At 43.0% G+C, this 23,752-nt stretch overlaps 1 protein-coding gene across 3 annotated transcripts in view; it reads right to left on the reverse strand.

Annotated features, from left to right (window-relative positions):
• Window positions 1-17,447, reverse strand: part of LOC122561037 (protein bicaudal C homolog 1-like) — a 272,727-nt gene extending 255,280 nt beyond the window's left edge. For 2 of the 3 annotated variants that reach the window (XM_043712352.1, XM_043712353.1), the window contains exon 1: window positions 17,076-17,447. In XM_043712352.1, coding sequence (XP_043568287.1) covers window positions 17,076-17,295 — 220 coding nt within the window. In that variant the 5' untranslated portion in view covers window positions 17,296-17,447. The remainder of the gene's footprint in view (window positions 1-17,075) is intronic. The other variant, XM_043712354.1, reaches the window with a different exon arrangement.
• Between the last annotated feature and the right edge of the window lie 6,305 nt (window positions 17,448-23,752).

A 23,752-nucleotide genomic window follows, 5' to 3' on the forward strand; every position in this document is an offset into this window, starting at 1 on the left:
GATCTAATCTACTCTCTGAACAGCTTCATTCGGAAAAAAAAAACTGGATTCCTTCACCTCCTGGGCCTGGTCAAAGTAGCCAGTAACGGGCCCAGGCAGTGAGCCATATAGGAGGCTGGAGTTTGTGATTATTTTCCCCTCTTCTGCTAATATGTTCGTGCCTAGTATCCTTGGTGTCCAGAAACACACACTATTCCTTTAGACAGAGGTGGGCACCATGGGGTTTGGAGCACTTTACATTCCACATCACGCCCACCCTCCTCCCACCTCCGGCCACACTCCATTTTGATGCAATTTCAAATTTCCTTCACAATTTGTTATTGTCACGTTACCTCTGGTCTTGTTAACTGCTCCTGTAATTAGAAACAAGGATGATCGGTGGTGGTTACAGCAAAAAGCATCCTTGAGTTGTGCAGTAACACCTCTCAACAGAAAAGGAAAATCAAAAAGGTTTAAAACAAAAGAAACAGATATAGAAACAGCTGGAGAAACTCAGCAGGTCTGGAAACATCCATGGAGAGAGAACAGAGTCAACATGGAGTCCAGCGACCCTGCTTTAGCACCAAAGAGAAACAGCCGATTTGGTCGTGGATTCATTAAGAGAACAGAGTTGGGTTCCATGAGGTTTCTTATGGTACAATGGTGGTATCCCTATCTCCGAGCCAGGAGGCCTGGGTTCAAACCCAGAGGAGCGTCATAACACCCCTGAACAGATTGATTAGAATAAAAAGATTTGGGTTCCTTCTCCTTTTCCTATCTTTGCTTGATTTTCGTTACTGGAGCATTGAGGCTGTGTGTTAGTTGTTAATGGGTGACTGGTGTTTAAAGTTAAAAAAAAATATGGGTTCTTTACTGCCCCTGGTGGCCAAGCCAATTAAGACCGGCTCATTCCCCATATTTAGCGGGAGCGAGAGTGGAGGAGGGGAGATCCAGGAGAAAGACTCTGAACAAAGAAAAAGACCAGAAAAGGAAAGGAGGGAAATGTTTGTGCTGAACTGTAGATTTCAAATCAAGCCTCTGCAAATCTGTCAGCAATACACAGCCAGATTCAACATGTGAACATCAGACTGTTAACATTTCCCCAGCTGGGATGGTCTAGAACCAGGGGAATAGGTAGCCAAGGCCATTTAAGACTGAAGAGTTTTTTTCACATGGGAATTGTCTATGCCAGAGACATGCAAGAGCTTGGTAACTGAACATTTTAAATTGGAGTTAAGAGGTTTCTATATCAAACACATTGAGAATGTGGGGATAATTCAGAAAATGGTGCTGAAGTAGAGAATTGGCCATCGTCTCACTGAACGGCAGAAAAGGCTGAAAGGGGCCTATGCCTTCTCCAATATCAAATGTTAATATGTCTTAAAAGGTGTTCTAAAGTTGTTGTTGTTAAAACAGGGGCTCCATCTGGACAGAGTGGCTTGTTCTTCGAACATTTCATTTTACTGCATAGCTCCCCTCCCCACCCCCCAAGTTAGTAATTAAAGAATAATGCAGAAATACATGCGCAAATAAAATCAGTACACTTTCAATGGAAACAAAACAGGCAAGGATGACAACCAAACTATAAAAGGATAGGAACAGCCTCCTTCAGAAACAGTGGATAAAGAAATGCAGAAACTCTCAGTCATTCTAAGTGACATACACTAAATGCTTGTCTTATAAGTGTTGATTTTGCTCTATTAATATTTGCCCAATTTCAATACACATCACTAAAATAAAAGATAAGGACGGAATTTCAAAAATGTAATCTGCTGTCCCTGAACTAATTTACCAAAGGATATAAAAATCACTTGCCCATTGAGCCCGCCAGTCTCCTGGAGTTGTGCCAGGTGTTTAAAGTGCAGAAACTGGCCAAACCACCTATTTTCCGGGCTGACTCATTGCTGCTGCATTTGACAGTCAAACCTACTGTCCTGTCTTCTCCCTATATTTCTGTGTCTTCTGCTCTTCCCTGAAAAGACCAACCGATCCTGCATCACCTACTCCTTATGACAAACCATTCCTTGGCTTCATACTGACCACAGTACTGAGACAGGAGGTAGCAAGGTTAAAAACAGCACAGGGAGAAGTCGTGTGCTTAGCGCAGAGCCGAGAGAGGAGAGAGCTAGTTTTAAGAGTGCAGTGAACGGGCAGCAGTTTCCATCTGAACACAGAGGCAATACATTTAAAAAGAGCATGGTAAGGTGGAAGTGACATCTTTCTGAACACAGACGCTGAGTACATTCAATTCTGGTCTCCCAGCTATTGGAAAGATGTTGTAAAACCGGAAAGGGGTTCAGGAAAAACTTACAGGGATGTTGCCAGGGTTGGAAGGTTTGGGCTTCAGAGAGAGGCTGAATGGGCTCGGGCTATTTTCTCTGGAGCATTGGAGGCTGAGGTGCGACCTAATAGAGATTTATAAAATCATGGGAGGCATGGATAGGCTGAACAGCCAAGGTCTTTTCCCCAGGGAAGGGGTGTCCAAAACAAGACGGCACAAGTTTAAAGTGAGAGGAGAAGGATTTAAAAGGGACCCAAGGGGCAATTGTTTCACGCAGGGGGTGGTGCATGTACGGAATGAGCTGCCAGAGGAAGTGGCGGAGGCTAGTACAATTATAATATTTAAAAGGCATCTGGATGGGCTTATGAATAGGAGGGATTTAGAGGGATATGGGCTAAGTACTGGCAAATGGAAAGCGATTAATTTAGGATATCTGGTTGGTGTAGACCTGTTGACTGAAGGGTCTGTTTCTGTGCTGTACATCTCTATGACTTTAAGTGTGAAGAAAAATCAGAGAGTGACGTCACAGGAGATCTGTAAATTTATTGGGCCGTGAGGGAGTCCAAATAGCCGAGGAAAACATGTAATTTGTAAATAAGAGACAGATATTTAGAGTTCAGGATGAACACCAACAGAAGGGGTCGCACCTCAAAGGGACGTTTTAAAAGTTGCTTAAAACAACTATACATTCTTTCAAGGCGCAAGATTTCAAAACACAGTGAACTGTATCTGAGAAAAGAAGTTAAGCATTACATGACATTAATACAAGACACTTATACAATGGCCAAAAATAGTAAGAAATTTGAGGATTTAGAATATAGCAAAGCCACACAAGGAAAATAAGAAAGAAAAGCAATCCATATCAGTGGGACTGCAAATGTTCCTCCAGGTGCATAAAACAAAGTTTGACAAGATGATTGGTCTGTTGGAATTAAAGTGGGAGGAAACCTACACAGGTAGGGAGAACATGTAAACTCCACACAGGTGATCACCTCAGGCTGGAATCGAACCTGGGTCCCAGGCGTGGTGAGACAACAGTGCCACTGAGCCATGATGCTGCCAAGAAATCAGGGATCAGCCAGGATAGTACATTTGGATTTTGATTTTTGAGATTGTTTGGTAAAATTAAGGCACATGCAATAGGAGGTAATGTACAGGCATGGATTGACGATTGGATAACTGACAGGAATAAATTGGTCAGTCTTGAGTTGGCAGGGCTGCAACTAGTGAGACTGTGCAAGAGTTAAGACATCCACTCAAACTATTCACAATGTATGTCCATTATTGAAAAATGGTGACCAAGGGCTCTTGTCATGTAGTATTAGTGTCTCTACCTCTCAGCCAGGAGGATCAGGTTCAAATCCCACATTCTCCAGGAGGTATACTATAATAAATCGATCAAATTGATTACGGAAAATAAAACGCAGGGACCGTATATAGTATTTCCAAATTTGCAACAAGATGCAAAGATAAGCAAGAATGCGTGTTGTGAGGAAGATGCAAATAAGTTTCAGAACCTGATCATGGCAGATGGAATATAACTTGGGAAAAATGTGAGGCTAGCCACTTTGGCAGGAAGAGCAGATGTTCAGAACATTTTTAAATAGTGAGAGGTTGGAAAGTAAAGATGTGGAAAGTGATTTGGGTGTCCTTGTCAATAAGTAACTGAATACTAACATGCAGGTGCAGCAAGCTGTTAGGAAGGCTAATGGTATGTTAACCATTATCCCAAGACAGAGAGAGTTCAGGAGTAGTGAAGTCTTGCTTTAATTGCATTGGAGATTGGTCAAACCACATCTGGAGTCTTGTGTGCAGTTTTGGTCTCCTCATCTGAGAAAATATGTTTTCCCGTAGAGGGAGTGCAATGCAGGTTCCTGGGATGACAGGACTATCCTTTAAAGATAGAGTGTGCAAACTGAGTCTATATTCTCCAGCTCTTTGACGAATGAGAGCTGATCCTATTGAAACCTGTGAAATGTCTAAATGGTTCGGATGGGAAAGATTCAACTGAGGTGTTCCCCCGATTGTGATGTTATTTAGAATGGAGATGAGGATGTTGTTCTTACTAAAACAGCAGTGAAAGTTTGGAACTCTAACCCAGTGGGCTGGGGAGCTCCGTTTTGCGTATGTTTCAATTACAGGTGGATACATTTTTCATGATGATTGATGCAAACGGTTATGGGGATTGGGAGGGTATTGGAGAGTTTGATCAGCCATAGTCACATTAAATGGCCCAGCAGGCTAGAGGAGTTGAATGGCCTACTAAGAAGAAAGAACAAAGAAAATTTACAGCCCAGGAACAGGCCCTTCGGCCCTCCAAGCCTGAGCCGATCTTGTTGTTATGTTCCTGTCAACCCGTACAAATAAATCCTCCCTCCTCGTTCTGGTTACATCAGTATTAAATCGGTGACCCCGTTCCCGTTTTTCACAATTCACTCTGTCAAAACTCTTCAAATATTCTGATAGTGAAATCTCCTTTCAATCTTCTCCGCACCAATGAAACTCACCTGAACCCTAAACGTTTTCACTGAAATACAACCAGCACGGTTATTCCTGTAGAAGTCTAATACGCATCACCTTTCAAATGCATTTGATTAATCACCGAACAGCCTGCCTTATAATCTCAGACTGCACTTCCTCAAAAGTGCACCAAATGTCACGCTTCTCCCAGATCACATGTAGTTACGATTCACACAAGTCTAGTCTCTCACGAATACAATAATCATTATTATTTACTTTGGAACTTCCCATCCCACACAAAGCCCTGTGCTAATCTTACGACCTTCTAATTGCAGCTAATACACCAAATCACACAGAGTGCCAAATTCCAATGAGGACTTGGAAAGCAATGGTGCCCTTTAGTTCTCTCATTATTCAAATAAAAGGCATTTCTTTGCAAATAGTAATTAAAGTTTAAATTGTCACAAATAGTTAATGCTCATAGATACAATAGTCAGAAAGCAGTAGATCTTCAAAAGTAATGCAAGGAAAAGGCACAGCCAGGTGACCAGCATCTAAACACATCAACATTTCAGGATCCTGCTCTTCAGAACAGGATGAGATGTTAAAAGAATCTGACCAATGTAGTCTTATATGTTCACTGGAGACAAGCTGACAAGTGTGAGCACCCTATATTAAGTAGGTCAGGATGTAAAATCAAAACGTATTTTCAACATTGTAACGTAGAAATGGATGGAAAGCAAACAGGGTTTTCACACAAATGCAGCAACAAGTTACTGGAACTTTTCATTTCCGATCCTCAGAATTCGCTGCATGTTAGTGTAATCGGTTGTTCCAGATTGAATCATTCCCCACTTTTACTACCATCAATAAAGGTACCCTGATGGAATTGGAACCCAACCTTCTCTGGTGGGTTCAAGCCATAAACAGTTGCAAGGACAACACGTCAGATTCTCTCCTGACCACTTCAGCTCTCCACTCTTGTGCACATTCACAAATGAGAACCTCTCCAGTTTCCAGATGCAAGTCTAAGCCACACAATGTGGCTGATTCAACAGCCTCTGAAGTGAGTAGCAAGTCAATCACTTGTAAAAACAACATCTTCACGGCAGCAGCTGCACTTGGAATGCAGCAGTTCAAGAAGTCAACACATAATGGCATTTGAAAACAACTAAGGGTGGTCAATAAACGTGGCTTGGGCCAACATCAGCAATGCATTGCGTGCCTCGTTATAGTGCCTTGCTGCTGCAGCTGTGTACATGTTCTCATGGTCTGCTCTGCCTCCCATCTGTTTCTCCATTACAATGCCAATGATATACTTTGGTTTTATATCCTGAGCTATTTAATATAGATGCTCCAAAATTGTCTCAGAGAACATAAGGAGTAGGCCATTCAGCCCCTCAAGCCTGCTCCACCATCCAAAAATGGTCTGTTTGCAACCTCCATATTCCCACATACCATCAAGAGCCATTCACCTCCTTGTTTACAAGAATATATCCATCTCTATCTTACAATTATTCAAGGACTCTGCTTCCACCAACTTTTGAGGAAGACAGTTCTTCAAAGACACTCAGCTTGAAGAGAAAAGAATTCACCTCACCATGGTTTTAAATGAGTGATCTGTAACATTTAAACGGTGACCCCAACCTCCTGCTCCACTCCAGTTCTGGATTCTCCCAGAAGAGGAAACATCCTCTCCACATCCACCCAGTCAAGATCCCTCAGGAGCTTACACGCTAAGTCACCCCTTCTTACACTTTGAAACTCCAACAGATAGAAACCCAGCCTATCCAACCTTGCCTCAGAAGGCAACCTATTCTGAACAGCTTACAATGCATTTAGCTCCTCCCTTAAATAAAGTGACCAATATTGTGCACACTACTCCAGATGTGGTCTTAACAGTGCTCTGTATAACTGAAGCATAACCTCCCAACTTTTATATTCAGTTCCTCTGGCAATAAACAATACCATGTCATTAGCTGATAGCCAAGTTCGATACCCACGGGGATGGCCTCAACCGGGGTTCATGTCACATTATAGGCAGCCCCACTATGCCTCACACATAGACACACTCCTACAGACCCATACAGTCATGCAGACCCTCTCTCATATGCTCAAACACACACTCCCACACTCACCCTCTCACAGACTTATACCTTTTTACACTCACACTCTCAGACACTCATACCCCACAAACACGTTTGTCGGGTGAATTTATACTTGCAGAATTACATTTTATTTTGTTCAAAAACTGTATTAATCCATGTATGATTCTGTAAATCCTTTTTTTTAAACATTAGAATCAGTCTGACCATTGGGGCACAGACAGCCTCACACAGGGCACCTCACACTTTTAATGCATTATCTGGGCCAACATGGCACCTATTGTTAAAGTTCAATTGAGAATGTAACTTTAAGAACGTTCTGGATTTACATATGAACGAACTGAAACCAACACGCCCACTCGAAAAGATGAGACAGTTAACAAACAATCCAGATCTTTTTCATTATATAATTTTAGTTACATCTCACTGTAAACTTTTGCTATAAATTCTGTGTCCTATGATCTTATTCTCCACAACCACCTGATGAAGGGGCAGTTCTTCGAAAACTAGTGCTTACAAATACACCTGTTGGACTATAACCTGGTGTTATGTGATTTTTTAACTATGTCATTAGCTGTTCTGATTACTTGCTGTACTTGCACACTAAGCCTTTCTGATTCATGTGTCAGGACACCCAGATCTGCAAATGAATAATAGGCTTCATTTTTATTCTTTCTGCCAAAATGAACTGTTTCATATTTCCCCACATTGTATTCCATTTGGCAGATCTTTACTCACTAACTCACCAGAAAACTCAGTTAACACCCCAGTGCCTACACAGGAGTGCTGCATTGTTGGATATACCAGTGTCTAGGAGACATATGAAAATCAGCTGGATGTAATGGATCTTCAGGCATTTTTTCTCCTAGGGTCACAAGTAACTTGATCCTGCAACAAGGCCCAACAGGACAGATTACCCAAGCACTTTCCATCTTTGCTGCCTGTGGTGTGTAAACTGGATAAATGCTTGACTCAAATCAGCTGTCAGCACAATGTATCTTCAAGCGTCAGTGTTTCAAGTGGCGATAAGTTTATGGAGGGTGGTGGGTGGGTGGTCAACCAGAGGAATAGGAGAGTTTAGAGATGACCGAGAGCTTCAGGTGCAGATGAGCTAAGGCAGGGGTGACGGGCAGAAGCTTGCAGGCTTTGGTTGAGAGGATATGGAGTCAGAAGCTGAGCTCAGGATGAAACAGGACAAAGTGTAACCATTCACATTCAGAGACATTGGGTAGGAACTGGTGCTTAGGGAATAGACTCTATATGTCCACGCTGGAAAGCAATGAACTTGACCATTCATCAATGGAGCATAGAATGTATTTGGCAACCTCCCAAGCAATCTAACCAAACATCTTTAACTCATGGAGATTACAAATCATCATGGATCAATTTAAATTCTGGGACTACTTGTAGTCTTCATCTTCAATGGAGTTTGGCAGTCTGGTTAAGGAAGGATTAGAGATGAATAGGAAAATGACATAATATATTAACAAGCCGGTTAAACCACAGCTTTTCATTAGGAAGGTATCTTTCAAGGCATTTAAGTGCTCTTGAGACAAATTTACATTTGGGCACTGGTAAACATGTGCTGCACAGAAATAATTTAAACCAAATGAACACACATTCTAATCGAATGACTATCAAGTGCAGTTATAAACAGCGTTGTCTCAGTCTGAGGTAATGCTCACACGAAGACATGCGCGTTTCTGAATGTCTTCCCACAGCCAGGCATACTTCACAATACAGAACTGACCAGGTCAGCACAGCAGTGACTAAACTCATGTGATGAAAAGGAAACAAACATTGCACCTTTAGTGTAATAAAGTGTCCCAGAGTACTTTAAGAGGCAAAAAGAGAGACACACTAGCCCATAGGAACAATGCCCATGGTACACAGAAAGTTTGTTTTAAGAGGCTGCTATTGAGGAGAGTATCAGCAAGACAAGATAGTCTGGGTATCCTAGTATCTTGACTGGGTGTTGGGAATGATTACAATATCTGCAACCAGTGGTGGAGCAGAGATATAATGGAGGCCAAAGGTCAAACACAACGTGGCAGGGAAGGAATAGAGATTGGGGAGCACTTAAAATTGAGACAGAACAGGATTGGTAAACAACCCAGATTAGGGAGTACTGTACTCAGAGGGAGGGGGAACTGCAGAGTAGTGGAACAAGTGAGGGGAAAATGACAAAAGTAGAAGCCATTCAGTCCAGAGGATCAATGATCACGATTCCTCACATCCACTTTCCAGCCTTTTTCCCCATAGCCCACCCCCAATTCCTGACTGATAAGAAAACCTATCTCAGCCTTAAATATACTCAAGGACTCTGCCCCCCACAGCTGTCTGTGGTAAGGGGTTCTAAAGGCACAGCCCTCTGACAGAAGACAGGCCTCCTCATCTCAGCCTTATGCTGTCTAGAACTAGACTCTCCTATGAGGAGAAACATCCTCTCAGTGCTTACCCTGTCAAGCCCCTTAAAAATCTGATCCGTTTCAATGAGATCACCTCTCATTCTTCTAAACTCCAGGGAGTAGAGTCCCAACATCTTTAGCCTTTGCTCATGAGACAATCCCTCCACACCGGGGATCATCCTAGTGAACCTTCTCTGAATTGTCTCCAATGAAACAATATCTTTCCTTAAGTAAGGGGACTAACACTGTTCACAGTACTCCTGAATGTGGTCTCACCAGCACTTTATAAAGTGCAGAACTGAAGCAGAGCACGACAGGTGAGACACAGAATGGGATGTTAAAGCAAGGCAAAACAAAGAGAAGAATGGAGGGAGGGGGAATACCTAAACTGTGGGGAATTACACCCAGACAAAGAATCAGCCGCTCTGTCGATGCAGTAAGTTTTCATGTTATAAGTCCCCTCTTGTGAAGAAGGCTACACTAATTAACAACCATCTCCGTTCTCAGTAACAATGAGACCACCAGACAATTTCTTCTCCCTGTCTGTTCCCTTTTCAGATGGGCTGGTGATGTACGTGAACACTGCCACCTACCCACCTGGTGGGGGCAAAAGGGACAATGCAGGGCTCTTGCTGGCTGTCCATGGGGCAGGTGAGACCCCTGATGCCCCCCCAGCATAGTGCCCTCCGTTCAGTTTAATTCACACATCAATCTCCCCAGGCAACCTCCTTGAGCTTGGAAAGTGGCTAAACTAACCCAAAAACCTGAGGCCTCATTCAAAATCCACCATCAGATTTATGACGAGAAAATAAACAGCAAAGACAAGGCAGCACGTTGATAGTAAAATATCAATCTGAACTACTTTCCCTTAGAATACAGAAAAGGTTCAGTTGCTTTCGAGCTAAAACTTTAAATTTACGTCACTCTCTTCAAAATGGACACATGAACTTGGATCAAGTCCATCAAAGTAAACCTCCTGGCCCTTTGAAAAACCTGAAGCAGAAGAACGCAAACGAACTCTTCCTCACTTTATGCAAGCTGCAATCGGTTTCCACAATCGAGATCTTCCGGCAGCACATCACTAACTTACTGAACTGCACAAGCAGACACTCTGCCAATGTACATCAGCCAGGCTGAGTCATTCTTTAATTAAAACTTGGTTTTGACCTTGCAGAACCATAAGCAAGAAAGAATAGTTTAATGTAGCATGGACAAATAACATCAATAACAGGCCTGAAAAGAGGAATTACATTTATTAATGTATTACCCGTAGATTCCTCCTGCTCCCACAACCCCCCCCACAACAATTTCCTAATATAGTTAAACTCTCTCTTCACCAGCAAGTAATTCCACATCTTTACAGTTCAGGAGATGTCAAGGTAAGCTCTGAGGCAAGGTAGGCTTCAATAGTTCTTCTACAAAGACAGCTTCATGTTGCCTGTCACTGGGGTGAACAGATTCAACATCTTGTTCATTCCACCTCCTCTTGGTTTCACCAACATGTCACAGCCAAGAACCAAGTTCTATCCATCTGCAAAGGACCTGAGGCCTGATATCTGCTAACCTAAGCTGCCACTTAACGGGAAATGAGACAATTGGTCACAAATGTCAAGCTATTAGTTATTGCCTGCTACAGCAAAAAGGACAAGGGGAACATAAAACAATGCGATTGATGGGGTCCATCCAACACACAGGATATGGATGAAAAAGATCCTTTAAGTGTCGGCAGTATATAGAGCAGAGTTGTGCCTGAGGGATTAGACTGGTGTCAGTGTGCTCTCTGCAGATGAAGCATGGTAATGTCCCCAACCTTCTTCTCTTTCCTTTCCTCAATCGTATTGGCCAGGCCGAGACAAAGCACTGACGGCGCGGCAGGCATGTCAGAAAAATGCTACTATACACACCTGATGAATCATTGTTCACGAAGAGGATCACTAATCTCTAGCTCACTTTTGAACGAGCAATCTGATAACTTCTGGTAATCAATTAATGGCATTAGAACTAGCAGAGAAGGGAAATAAAGAAAGACAATTAAGGCAGAAGGAATACAGAAACAGTAATACTGAAAATGGCAAAAGATAGATAAAGAGAGATAAGGTGGCAAGACAGACAAAAAAGCAGATAGTTCTAAGGATATAAATGGATAATGATAGAGAACTAAATAGGAATAAAAATATTACGGTAAATAGCAGTAAAGATATAACAGAGTCAATAGATAGGCACAAGCAGGTAAACTAAACCAATAAAAGAGACTTGAGCTAGAATCTTCCAGACATTACCAGAAATGAAATATGCTTCACTCCAAATCTTTTAAGCAGCAATTTCGGAGGCAAGCACATGGGGGCATTACTGGTCGCATCAATAGTTTGTCCCACCACAGACATGATTGATTATAGATTACATCATTAATAATGTTTCAAAATGTTCACAGGGTACTTGCTGGGTGAGTGAATACCATTTTGTGCCACAGAATGTTGGGATTTGGGTCAGGAAACTTGAGAGAGGTGGCACTAAATTGACTAAGAAACAGATTGCTCTTTGCCCACCGATGACAGAGGTGAGAGTCGACATCTGAAAACCAAAATTCGAAAAGGCTGGGGATAAATTATTCTTATTTAGGAGCAAGTACATTCTCCTCCCTAAATTTTAAAATAGCAAGTTTGAAGGAGCCATATTAACAATATTCTTTTCCAAAGAGCAGACATAGCGTTTTTCACTTCTGTATTCGTTTGTGAATAAAAATATCAATTGCAGAAAAGTTCCATTTATTTAAAATCAAACACATTCGCTTATGATCCAAGTAGCAATCGGAAATTCATTTAAGGCAAAGTGTAGATATTATTCAATAGAGGGCTTGACACAATGGGTGGTATGCACACTTGACATTTTTTTTGTGTGTTATCAATGGCTAAAATCCAGAAACAATCTGCAGTCTCCATTGCAAAGGAATTCAAATTTCCTTTTGATATTTGAAAGTTTTCAAAAAAATAATAGCAAAGCCAAATTCCACACCAACATACCATAAAGGATCAGATGAAACAAGCGATTTTTCTGAATGCAGTGCTGCTAAGATGATCATCTATTGAGGTCTCTAGCAGTTTAAGTGTTCCAGTCAGGAAGTCTTTGTTATAAAGCAGAGATGTTTGGGAAAGCTCTGTGACAGTCCACATCCTTGTTGAGTGGATCACTGCTGAGAAACCACACTCCTTAAAGGGAGTCTGCAGAACAGACTTGTCTAGCAGATCAATTTCTCTCAAGACCAAGCTCATTCCTACTGTCTCATGGGCAAATGCTTTCTCGAACCCACTTCACGTATGGGAAACATTATAATATTAAAATCATCTGGCTTTCCATTTTAAAACACGTCATCTATCATCTAAAGCACAGACTAGTCCATTGCAAAGATCCAGGTAGGAATCCTCAGGCTGCAATTACCAAAAGTATTTCCATGCATTAAACTTCAAAGTGTCGAAAAGTCCAGATCAATATTTGAAATGATTAATTAGCCGCAGCCTGTAGTCAGGCTTTCTAACATACACGGTGAGCACCATCAATCATTAACCTACCCCCAGCAGGGAAAAACAACTTGAAACAAATTCCAGACAATCATATCCAATGAATCACAATAAGAGTTAAATTTACACTTTAGTTCAGCAAAATTCTTCATTTTAGCCTTCCTATTGTTCAGCTTGTCACAATTACCAAGTCCCAAATAGTTACTTGAATGCTCTCTCTCTCAACATACCTGTTTGTGAGCATCTCTATCTCCAGATATGCAGTATATTGGAAGAATTCACACAACCAGCCACCTCATGTCACATCTCTGTACAAGAACAGAGCACCTCGCATCCGCCAAGTAACAACATACCAGAACCACCTCCGAGACCCTGCACACGACCGAAACGCACCTTTCACCTTCTCAAAAGCACATACACACCCAAAGATTACCCCCATTATCTTTCTCCACTCCAAGACAAATGCTCCCAGTGATCCACTTTCCAACACAGCCACCCCTGCCTCCCTGAGACACATTGCCTGGTCAACTGTTGTGGGTGGGCCACACTGCCTATACTGCCCATGGGGTCCACATGCCTAACACAAGGGGCTCTTGTGAGTTACTCCCAGCATTGACACAGCAAGCCAGCTCCAGGTGCACAGGGGAAATGTGTTAAGGCCACCTTCACAGCCTCCCTGCAAAAATGCTGCATTCTTTCTAACACTTGCCCTCGGCTGTCCCCAGTGGCTTGAAAGCATCTGCGCAGCATTTATACACCTTGAGCCCCATCAGACAACAGCAAGGTAAAGTTAAACCTGAACAGAAAATGGAGCATGTGGCAACCTGAGCCATCCTTAACCCTATTCCCCCAACCACTGCCTATCTCTCCTATGACAGACACTTTTAGTTGTGCAGTGCACTCTTCAATCACCTCTGGACACATTCTAATGTCCCAAGCATAAGGATCTGCCCGAGAGAGACAGCCAGTCTTAAAAAGCAGCTAAAAACTCTCTTGAAATCTTCGCATTCAAATTGTGCAAATCTTCCTTTTTAGCACAAGGAGCAGATTTCAAGTAGTAAACGCCACCAAATAACCACTTCCAGTTTCCCCACAATCAGCCAGTTCCACCAAGCTCATGCCTCTGCCCCACATCATCCCAGTTCTGCCATCAATTCCAACCCAACCCCCATAGGGGTAGCTTCTCCAGGTAGGTAAGACTGCCATTGGGGATATCCCTGACCTCCCACTGTGTCTTTCTGCACCCTTCCCTCCCCCTCCCCCCACTTGTTGCCAGGTAAGTGTGTGATGTGCTCCGGTAATCCATGAGCCCCACATCGACCATGTACACCCCTCATTAAATCAACTCACCCATAAGCGATCCCCTTAAACATTGCTGACATACAAAAAGTGAGTACTATTGGAGAATCTGCTAAGTTTACCCCATTAACATTGCAGTTATAGTCAAGAGTTTACTGTGGGCACTATATGCACTATCTACTCTGCGTTATGATCAAAGTATTGAAGTTGGAATCATCTGAGCACATGAAGAGACAAGCCTCTAAAACAACCTTTTCCTCTCTAAATTCAGTCTTCAGCAATGAGAGAAGCAGGATTTGGAGGGTTTTTGAAAGTATGGTCAAAAAGGTGGAAACCAAATGATCTGGTGTTTGCTGTGACACACCAGCTGAGCAAGGGAGAGAGTACCCTTGCTGAGAACAGCTGAGAACATGCAAGCCACATATTAATTAAAGGGAGAAACACTGTTCAATTTGAAGATGACAAGAAGGGATATTAAATTTCCCCGCAGCCTCTTTTTGAACAATCAGTATGACTATTGCCAAATAACTGAGTAAGTGCAGACGAACGAATACTTGCATGGCTTCAGTAACTCAGGAAAGTCTGAATCTGAGAGCGAGCGAGAGAGAGAGCTCACACCACATACCAATCAAACTAACTTTATATGCAACCATCAGTGGCAAGCTAAAACAGAGTGCATCTGCAACTAGGAAGATTTTACATTGCTTGGCAACTTCCTAAACATACAATTTGACTAAGGCAAATCAGCAATGCACTGTGTTCCCTTTAAAATGTACACTATGGAATTGTATCAGCTTCATCTTCCAAATACTGGTCTAGGCTTCCTTCCAACTGAGTTGTAAAATATATTCAATAGTGCAATGCACATTTTCAGCTCCTTTTTTTAATTCAAAGTCATTTAATTCCACCTGAAGGGTCTGTTTCCATGCTGTATGAAGTACTGCAAAATACAACCTCTTCTGACCATATTCCACTTTGGTGTATGACTTGCTTTGCTCAATTCACCTTTTTCAACAAAAAAAAAGGTTATTTCTACTCAGGTTTTTTTTTATTATTCATTGGCTGCACACCATTCTACGGTCATTTCCTGCTTTTGCACCCACACCATCAAACGAGTGTTTGTTGATGACACAATTCATTAGATGATTTTGATTATTTGTTTTTTTTTCCTCCCCCAAAGTTCAAAGCTCTCCCACAGCTCAGCACAAAGAGGATCACCATAGCAGTTCAGCTGTGCCAAATAAACACACCTCAAACAGACGTTCAGCTCAAGGGCTCTTCTAGCACACTGGCAGTGCCCCTACCTCATGGGACATCAGCTCAACAGTTTCCTGGGACTGTGACCTTTCAGCTCCCTCTCCATGTCTAGTACATACAATAACGGCTATCACTACACTCTAATGTAGTCAGTAACAAATCCAACAGGTAATGTGAGAAAAATTTCCTTATTCAGGTGAAAATGGGGAACTTGCTACCACAGTTAGAAGAGATGTCAGAGGTGCATTTAAGCTGGACCGAGAGATAAGGGAGAAAGCAAAGCGATTCTGATCAGATTTGATTAAATGAGATGGGGGGGGGGCATCATATGACAAATGAACACCAGCACAGACTGGACTGAATTGTATCTTTGCAAGATTCTGTGCAATTCTAACTTTGCCCCATAGTTTATGAAGGTTCTGCTCTCTGTTCAGATCAACACGTATTTAAAATTAAAAATAGACTGAACCTGAGTCCAACTTTATTCTGGAAAGTTTGCTGTTTACTTCTGACGATTTATCATTTTTTAAAAAATCCAACACTTTAACAATAACAAGAGGTTATTAGCGATATCAATAAGTTTCAAAAGGACCAATCGATAGGCAGGTAAAGGTGGTGGGTGAGGGAGTCATTGATCTGCTCATCAATCTACACCTACTAACCAGGCAAAGCAAAATGCCAGAAAAATGAATGGTAATGTGCTATAAAAGTTAGCCCAGACTCAACTGCAGTTCACATCTGCTTTGAGGACATCTCCCCGCCCCCTTACTGATACTTATTACAAATCGCCACGTCTTTCAAAAGACGTTCTACGGTTTTGGGGAGGCTACAGGGGTTTCAGTGTAAAGAGAGATTTCCCAGTGACTGAACTCCTCATAGTTACCGTTTGTCCTCCCAGTGCTACAACTGGCCAACGAGGGATTTCCGCTTCAGGGAGCGGAGCGGACCGTACGGTTTGGACGGTAACTAGTGACGGCGCTGTACAGCAACAACTTACTCAACGCATCCCTTCATTTATACCATCACAGGGGCCTCGCCAGGCAGTCAGGAAAGTCCCCAGTGGGATCTGGGCTGTCTCTGTCACCTAGGAAGGAGAAGTATAACTCCCAGTCTGAAAGAGCCGCCGGAACCCCCTCTCAAGGCTTGGACAGTGAACGGAGCTGTCAGAGATTGTTCGGGGGAGAGAGAGAGAGAGAGAAACACAGCCGGCCGGCTTCACTGACCGATTCTACACACTTACTCCTAATTGTCACATCTTAGCAATGATCTAGATCCACATCCCCAGTCACTGAGTGCTCACTATGTTTCAGTTTGCTTCCTGTAAAGATAATCACTTTCTTGAATTTCTTTTTTTATTTCCTGTCCATGTTATTTTGTGCATTTACTCCCCGCTCTTCCTACTCCTCATTCCCTGGGAAGCTGTTTGGGGGGACATTAGGAATTCCTTTCCTGCAGACAGGAGACTGTTAAGAGAGTGAGAGTGAACATGAGGAACTCCTGCAGACAGGAGACAGAGACAGAGAGGGTGAACATGAGGAACTCCTGCAGACAGGAGACAGAGAGGGTGAACATGAGGAACTCCTGCAGACAGGAGACAGACTGACAGACAGAGGGTGAACATGAGGAAATCTCCTGCAGACAGGAGACTGTTAGACAGAGAGAGTGAACGAACGTGAGGAACTCCTCTCCTGCAGACAGGATACTATTAGAGAGGGGGGGGGGGGTGAACATGATGAACTCCTGGGGGAAGGAGAAAGAGTGAGACCCTCACCTTGTAACATTGCCTCCAGCTTCTTACGGTCCACCCTGAACCTCTCCTCCAGCCAGTCCGGGTCAGTAGAGTGCGGGAGAGCCTGGCCATCGTCCTCGGAGGCGGCTAACGGAGAGTCGGTACTCCTCTCGCTGTTGGAGCCGGGGTCGGCAGCTCCGGGCTCTGGCAGCGGCTGAGCCTGCAGCAGGTATCCGCTCAAGGAGTCGCACTGAGCGGCCATGGCTCCGTGAGAGGAGAGGCGGCAGCAACAGCAACACAGTCACTTTCCCTTCTGCCTGAGGAAGGGAGGGGGGGGGCTGGACTCCACATCCACATCTGAACTTCTCAAGCGCAGCCAAACCCTGCTCTGCTAAATCCATCCGCACCATTGCACCCAAAGTAGTCCCATTGCAACTTAATGTGTAAGCCCATTAGAGAGGAGAGGTTTCCGACCCAGCAGGGTTAGTGTTAGATTTGAGGCTGAAACTGGGCAAACATTAACCCCTCGAAGTGAAATGGGAAACAAACACACTATATATATATATATATATATATATAACTTTCACTATTTAACTCCTAGCACCTATATTTCAGATCCAAACTAAAATACACAGCGAATTTTTCAATTCACGACTGATTGCAAAGATGCACGTTTAGCCCCTCACTCTCAGGTCATGCCTCACTTCAGTTCTGAGGAAAGGTCACTCGACCCGAAACGGTAATTCTGATTTCTCTCCACAGATGCTGCCAGATCTGCTGAGCTTTTCCAACAATTTCTCTTTTTTGTTGTTGTTTCTGATTTACCACATTCACCGTTCTTTGGGATTTAATGTCAAAATTTAGACTTCCTACAGTGTGGAAACAGGCCCTTCGGCCCAACCAGTCCACACCAACCCTCCAAAGAGTAACCCACCCAGACCCATTTTCCCTCTGACTAGAACACCTAACACTACGGGCAATTTAGCATGGCCAGTTCACCTGACCTGCACATCTTTGGACTGTGGGGGGAAACCAGAGCACCTAGAGGAAACCCACACAGTCACAGGGAGAATATACAAACTCCACACAGACAGTTAGGCAGTTGCCAAGGCTGGAATTGAATCTAGGGTCCTAATGCTGCGAGGCAGTAGAGCTAACCACAGTGCCACCCCAACTCTCCCTCAGTTGTAACCCCAAGAATCCAGGTCTGCTAAAAATGGCCAGTCTTCCACGTTCTCAATCAAGACAATTGGTTTGATTTTACTTTCAAATTACAGGCTGACTGGTGCTGGAGAATATCATGTCTGCACACTGTTTTATTAACTTTTTAGGTTTGAGAACTAGTGTAAGGGAAACTTATCGCCTCTAATGAGAGTTTCACAGGCAGTTATCATTCCATCAATAAAGAGAGAGATCCTTACACCTCTCATAACCTGGGTATATCCCAGAACATTACCCATCCACTTAAGTATTTCTAAACAACAGCATATATCTCCTTTAACATAATAAAGCACTACTAGGTGCTTCACAGAATACAACACTAAGGCATGGAAGGTCAGAAAAACATGGTTGAACAGGTATGTTTTAAGATTGTTTTAAATGAGGTATTCCAGCAGTTAGAATCCCGAAAGCAGACCATTCAGCCCACATTGCCCCTCTGAAGAGCATCCCTGTAACCCTGCATTTCCCTTTCTCAACCCCCGCCTCCCAATCTGTGTATCCCTGTACACTAAGGGCAATTTAGCATGATCAATCCACATAATCTGCACATTTTTGGATGTTGGGAGGAAACCAGAGTGCCCAGAGGAAACCCACATGGACACAGGGAGAATGTACAAACTCCACACAATCACCCAAAAGGGGAATTGAACCCAGGTACCTAATGCTGTGAAGTAGCAGTGCTAACCACAGATGCAGCCCCAAATTAGTGCCTCAACAAACGGAAGGCACAGTCAATGAGGAAGTGATGCTGTCTTTAGCTGGGCTGAAGAGTGGCAGATGGAGTTTAATTTAGCTAAACACGAGGTGCTGCATTTTGGAAAGGCAAATCAGGGCAGCACATATACTGTTAATGATTAAGGTCCTGGGGAGTGTTGCTGGACAAAGAGATCGTGGAGTGCAGGTTCATAGTTCCTTGAAAGTGGAGTCGCAGGTAGATAGGATAGTGAAGAAGGTGTTTGATATGCTTTCCTTTATTGGTCAGAGCATTTGAGTATAGGAGTTGGGAGGCCATGTTGCACCTGTATAGGACATTGGAATATTATGTGCAATTATGGTTTCCCTTCTATAGGAAAGAAGTTGTGAAACTTGATAGGGTTCAGAAAAGATGTACAAGGATGCTGCCAGGGTTGGAGGATTTGAGCTATAGGGAGAGCTTGAATGGGTTGGGGCTGTTTTCCCTGGAGCGTCGAAGGCTGAGGGGTGACCTTATAGAGGTTTATAAAAGGGGCATCAAGAGGGTAAATAGATATGGTCTTTTACCCTGGGGTGGGGGAGTCCAGAACTAGAGGGCTTGGTTTAGGGTGAGAGGAGAAAGATATAAAAGAGACTTAAGGGGCAACTTTTTCATGCAAAGGGTGGTGCATGTATGGAATGAGCTGCCACAGGAAGTGGTGGAGGCTGGTACAATTACAATATTTAATTGGCATCTGGATGGGCAGAGATGGATTTGAAAACAAGGTGTTGTTAAACTGAAAGCGAGATCAGTAAACACTGGAGGCTCGGTGAAGAGGGACTTGATGAACATTAAAATTCAAGCAACACAGTTTTGGAATGATCTCAAGTTTGTGGAGCTTAGAACCTGGGAGATCAGCCAGCACTGTGTTGCAATATCTCCTTTGCTGTTTTGATTTAAAGGACTGTTGTGGCCTGCCTTTGGATATGTTATATAGTCAAATGCACTAAATAAATACAAGTTGTTATTATTGCTGTTGGCTTCTTCCTAATTTTATCTGCTTCAGGAGCAAACGGCAAAAGTTCAGGCTTGGCTGCATTGAACCAAGTTGACACGACTATGCAGGAGCGAGGGATATTAAAATCCATTTAGGGTGACGTCAAAGATGCCATAGCATTTTTCAAAGAAAAGCAGAGAAGTCTCAGGCCAAAGATTATTCCTCGATCCAAGTCACTAAAGCTAGGTGATGTACTGACTCTGCTCGTTGACTGTTTATAGGGCTTTGCTGTGAACAGATTTGTTTCTGAATATACCCTCAGAACAACAGTGACAACTTTAAGAAGTCCTTATAGAAAATGCTGGAGAAACTCATCAGGTCTGGCAACATCAGTAGAAAGACAAACAGAATTCACATTTCCAGTCCAGTATGACTCTTGTTCAAAGCTGATAGTTTCCTATCCCTATCTTTATGTATACTCCAAAGAATATCACTTCTAAATGAGCATTACACTTTAAACAGTCAGCAATTCTGATGAAGAACATCACAACACACACCTACAAACTTACCCATCCTATTTGCTAATAGCTTCAATCACCTTTTCCAACATGGGATGCTCTCCCCTAAAATCCCAGCGCTTCCCAAAGCTCAGAGCTGCATTCAATTGTTCCTGCAGCATTGTTTAATCCAACTTCTGGTCCTTCTTCAGTCACAGCTAATGAAATACAATCGAAGAGAGGGACCATGGCAGAAGATGTTGAGAGTGCGGAAAACATTCAGAAAAACAGGTAAGAAAGAGAGTGGAAGATAGACTCGGGAACAGATGCAAGTAAACAAACACATCTTTATTTTGTTTTATTCAATCAGTGAGCTGTGTCTCCTGTTAACTTAAGTAGAATAAGGAGAACAAATGCAAAAGTTGTTTGGTAGTACAGCACTTGAGGGTGGCATGGTGGCTCAGTGGTTAGCACTGCTGCCTCACAACGCCAGGAGCCCAGGTTCGATTCCACCCTCAGGTGACTGTCTGTGTGGAGTTTGCACGTTCTCCCTGTGTCTGTGTGGGTTTTCTCCGGGTGTTCCAATTTCCTCCCGCAATCCAAGGTGTGCAGGTTAAGTAAATTGCCCATAATGTTCAGGGATGTCCAGGCTAGGTGGATTCCCCATGGGAAATGTAAGATTAGAGGGATGGGGTTGGATCTGGGTGGGATGGTCTTCAGAGGAGCGGTGTAGACTCAATGGGCTGAATGGCCTGCTTCCACACTGTAGGGATTCTATTAGCACAAAAATGCTTTTGCACTCATCATGGCGATTTACGAGAATACCAGAACAAAAGGACAATAATATTTATACTATATGAGAGCAGAGCGCTGATGATTAAAGGTGCTTCCATGAAGAATGCACTGGTTAATGATGAGTGACAGTAAACTGTTTTGCTTGCATTTTAAACAACATAAGTTGACTCTAATTGGTCAAGGCATACCCTGAGAAAAATGCATCAATAAAGTGTTAGTTTTCTTTGCAATGTTCAAATATAGAAGTACTTGAAGACATTTTATATGCCAGGCACTATAGGAAGCCAAGTATGATAGTTAGGGCATTAAATCATTAAGCATTTCTGAATTTGGGTTATGAACACTGAAAGTAAATGTTTTGTGTTCAAACCCCACTCTACGGCTCCCACACATATTGGCAGGTGTGGCAACAGGGCAAAGACTGAGAGAAAAGATTTAGGTAAGAGAAATTCTGTTCAGTTGGGTATTGAATCTATTCCAAAAGTGTTGAGAGTTAACCCGGTATCCAGTTAACATTTCCCTTCAATTGACAACATCATCAGACTAGCATCTCTTACTTGATATGCTATCTGTGAAAATTTCTGTTTCTCGTTATTTACTCATTGGATGTAAGCATTGCTGGCAACGTCAATATTCATTGTCCATCTCTAATTAACCTTGGAAAGTGAGAGCCAACCTTCTTTTTAATTGCAGTGATCCATGGCATGTAGGTGCACATAAAATGCTGTCGGCAAGGAAGTTCCGTGGGCCGAAGGGCCTGTTCTGTGCTGTATTGTTCTATGTTCCAGAATTTTGGATCTAATGATCTGGAAAGCACAGTGACATGTTGATGGTACACACTGCTGTCACTATACACCAGTAGCAGTAGAGAAGTTGAAAGTTGAAAGGGATGGATGAGATTCCGATCAATGAGCTATTTCATCTTGGAAGGTTTTGAGGCTCTTAAGTGTTGACTTATCTCCACTAACGCAGTCAGGTAATAAGTATTCTGTCACATTCCTGACTTGTGCATTCTCAGAAGTGGACAGGAGTCAGGAAGTTGAGGTATCTGCTGAAGAATACCTAGCTTCTGATGAGATTTTGTAACCACTGTGTTGATGTGACTGGTTTGGTGAAGTTTATGCTCAATGGTGATCCCCAGAATGCTGTTCAATGGAATTCAGCAAGAGTAAAGCCATTGAATATAAGGTATATTGCCTGTCACTTGTGTGGCATGAATCTTACTTGGCCCTATATAGAATCATAAAAATATATGGCACAGAGGGATGTCATTTGGCTACTTGATATCCATGCTGAATAAATGTTATCTGTCCATACTCATTGCACTTTCCAGCTGTTGAAATGTACCCTTGTGTACCTTGGAATTTCTATAGAGATCGTAACCAAGTCAGCCAGGTAAACCTCATAGAATATGAGTTCCCTGATTGGGGCTGTTAATCTAGTCTAATCAGGGACCCCGAGCTGACAGATTAGGGGTGTCAGACATCCTGATACTTTGAGTGCTGGCTCTGAGGGAGCTGGATCAGTGTCAGGGATTCTCCACTTGTAAGCGAAGGGTGACTTGCTGACAGGATACCAGCCTCTGTGGAGATATTTCAGTGGTGACAAGAAAAAAACACGCTCTTGGTGCTACTTGGTGCAATAGCCATCTTTTGAGTTGGGGTAAGCATTTCTGGCATCATGCCTTTATTTAGGAAGTCTGACTCGTTTGCTATGCCGTTGAAGACTGGGCCCAGTATGTGGAAAGAATGCGTTATTTTTTCCAAGTAAATGACATTGGGGCAGATGAAAAACAACAAGTAATTCTCCTGGCAGCGTGTGGACCCGTAGCTTTTTGGTTATTTGGAGCCTAACTTTCCCTGAGGAACCAGATATGAAAACCTTTCAAGATTGACAGATTTAGGTAAGGAAAATTGTGACCCCCCCCCCAAGCCTCCTCTAATTCTGAGATGCTATCAATTTTACTCAGTAATTCAAGAACCAGGGGAATCCATATGCGAGCTTTGACTACGTTAACACGACTGGCAGAGGAATGTGCATTTGGTTTAATCGTTAATGAAATGCTGAGAGACGATTTGCTATGTGGGATTAATGATGTAATCATGCAAAACTACCTACTGGCTGATGACCAGTTGGACCTCAAATGGCACTGTAACTGGCTTTGTTGTTAGAAAATGTGGCAAGTGCAGCATTTGAGTTACAGCATCTTTCAATGGATGTGGAAACCCTCACCAGTCTGACTGAGCTTGGGGAAACACACGTGAGTGAAGGCAGTTGCATAGCCTCACTCAGGACATATCCTGAGCAGAGGGACTCTAGGTTAGCCCACAGCAAACCTCAAAACAAAGCCAAGCTTCAGACAATCGGTTAACATTTTCTTCAGGATCCAGGCCAGCAAGACATTGTAGTTACCTCCGGTATGCGGACCCAGGACAGCAAAGGAGCCCAAACAGACCTAAGCTGAGCAAGAGAACTCATAGGTCGGCTGGCATCCAGAAGAATTTACACCATGGAAAGTCCACCTACATGTGATTTG

Source organism: Chiloscyllium plagiosum, chromosome 22, assembly GCF_004010195.1.
Source record: "Chiloscyllium plagiosum isolate BGI_BamShark_2017 chromosome 22, ASM401019v2, whole genome shotgun sequence".
Classification (NCBI taxonomy): Eukaryota; Metazoa; Chordata; class Chondrichthyes; order Orectolobiformes; family Hemiscylliidae; genus Chiloscyllium; species Chiloscyllium plagiosum.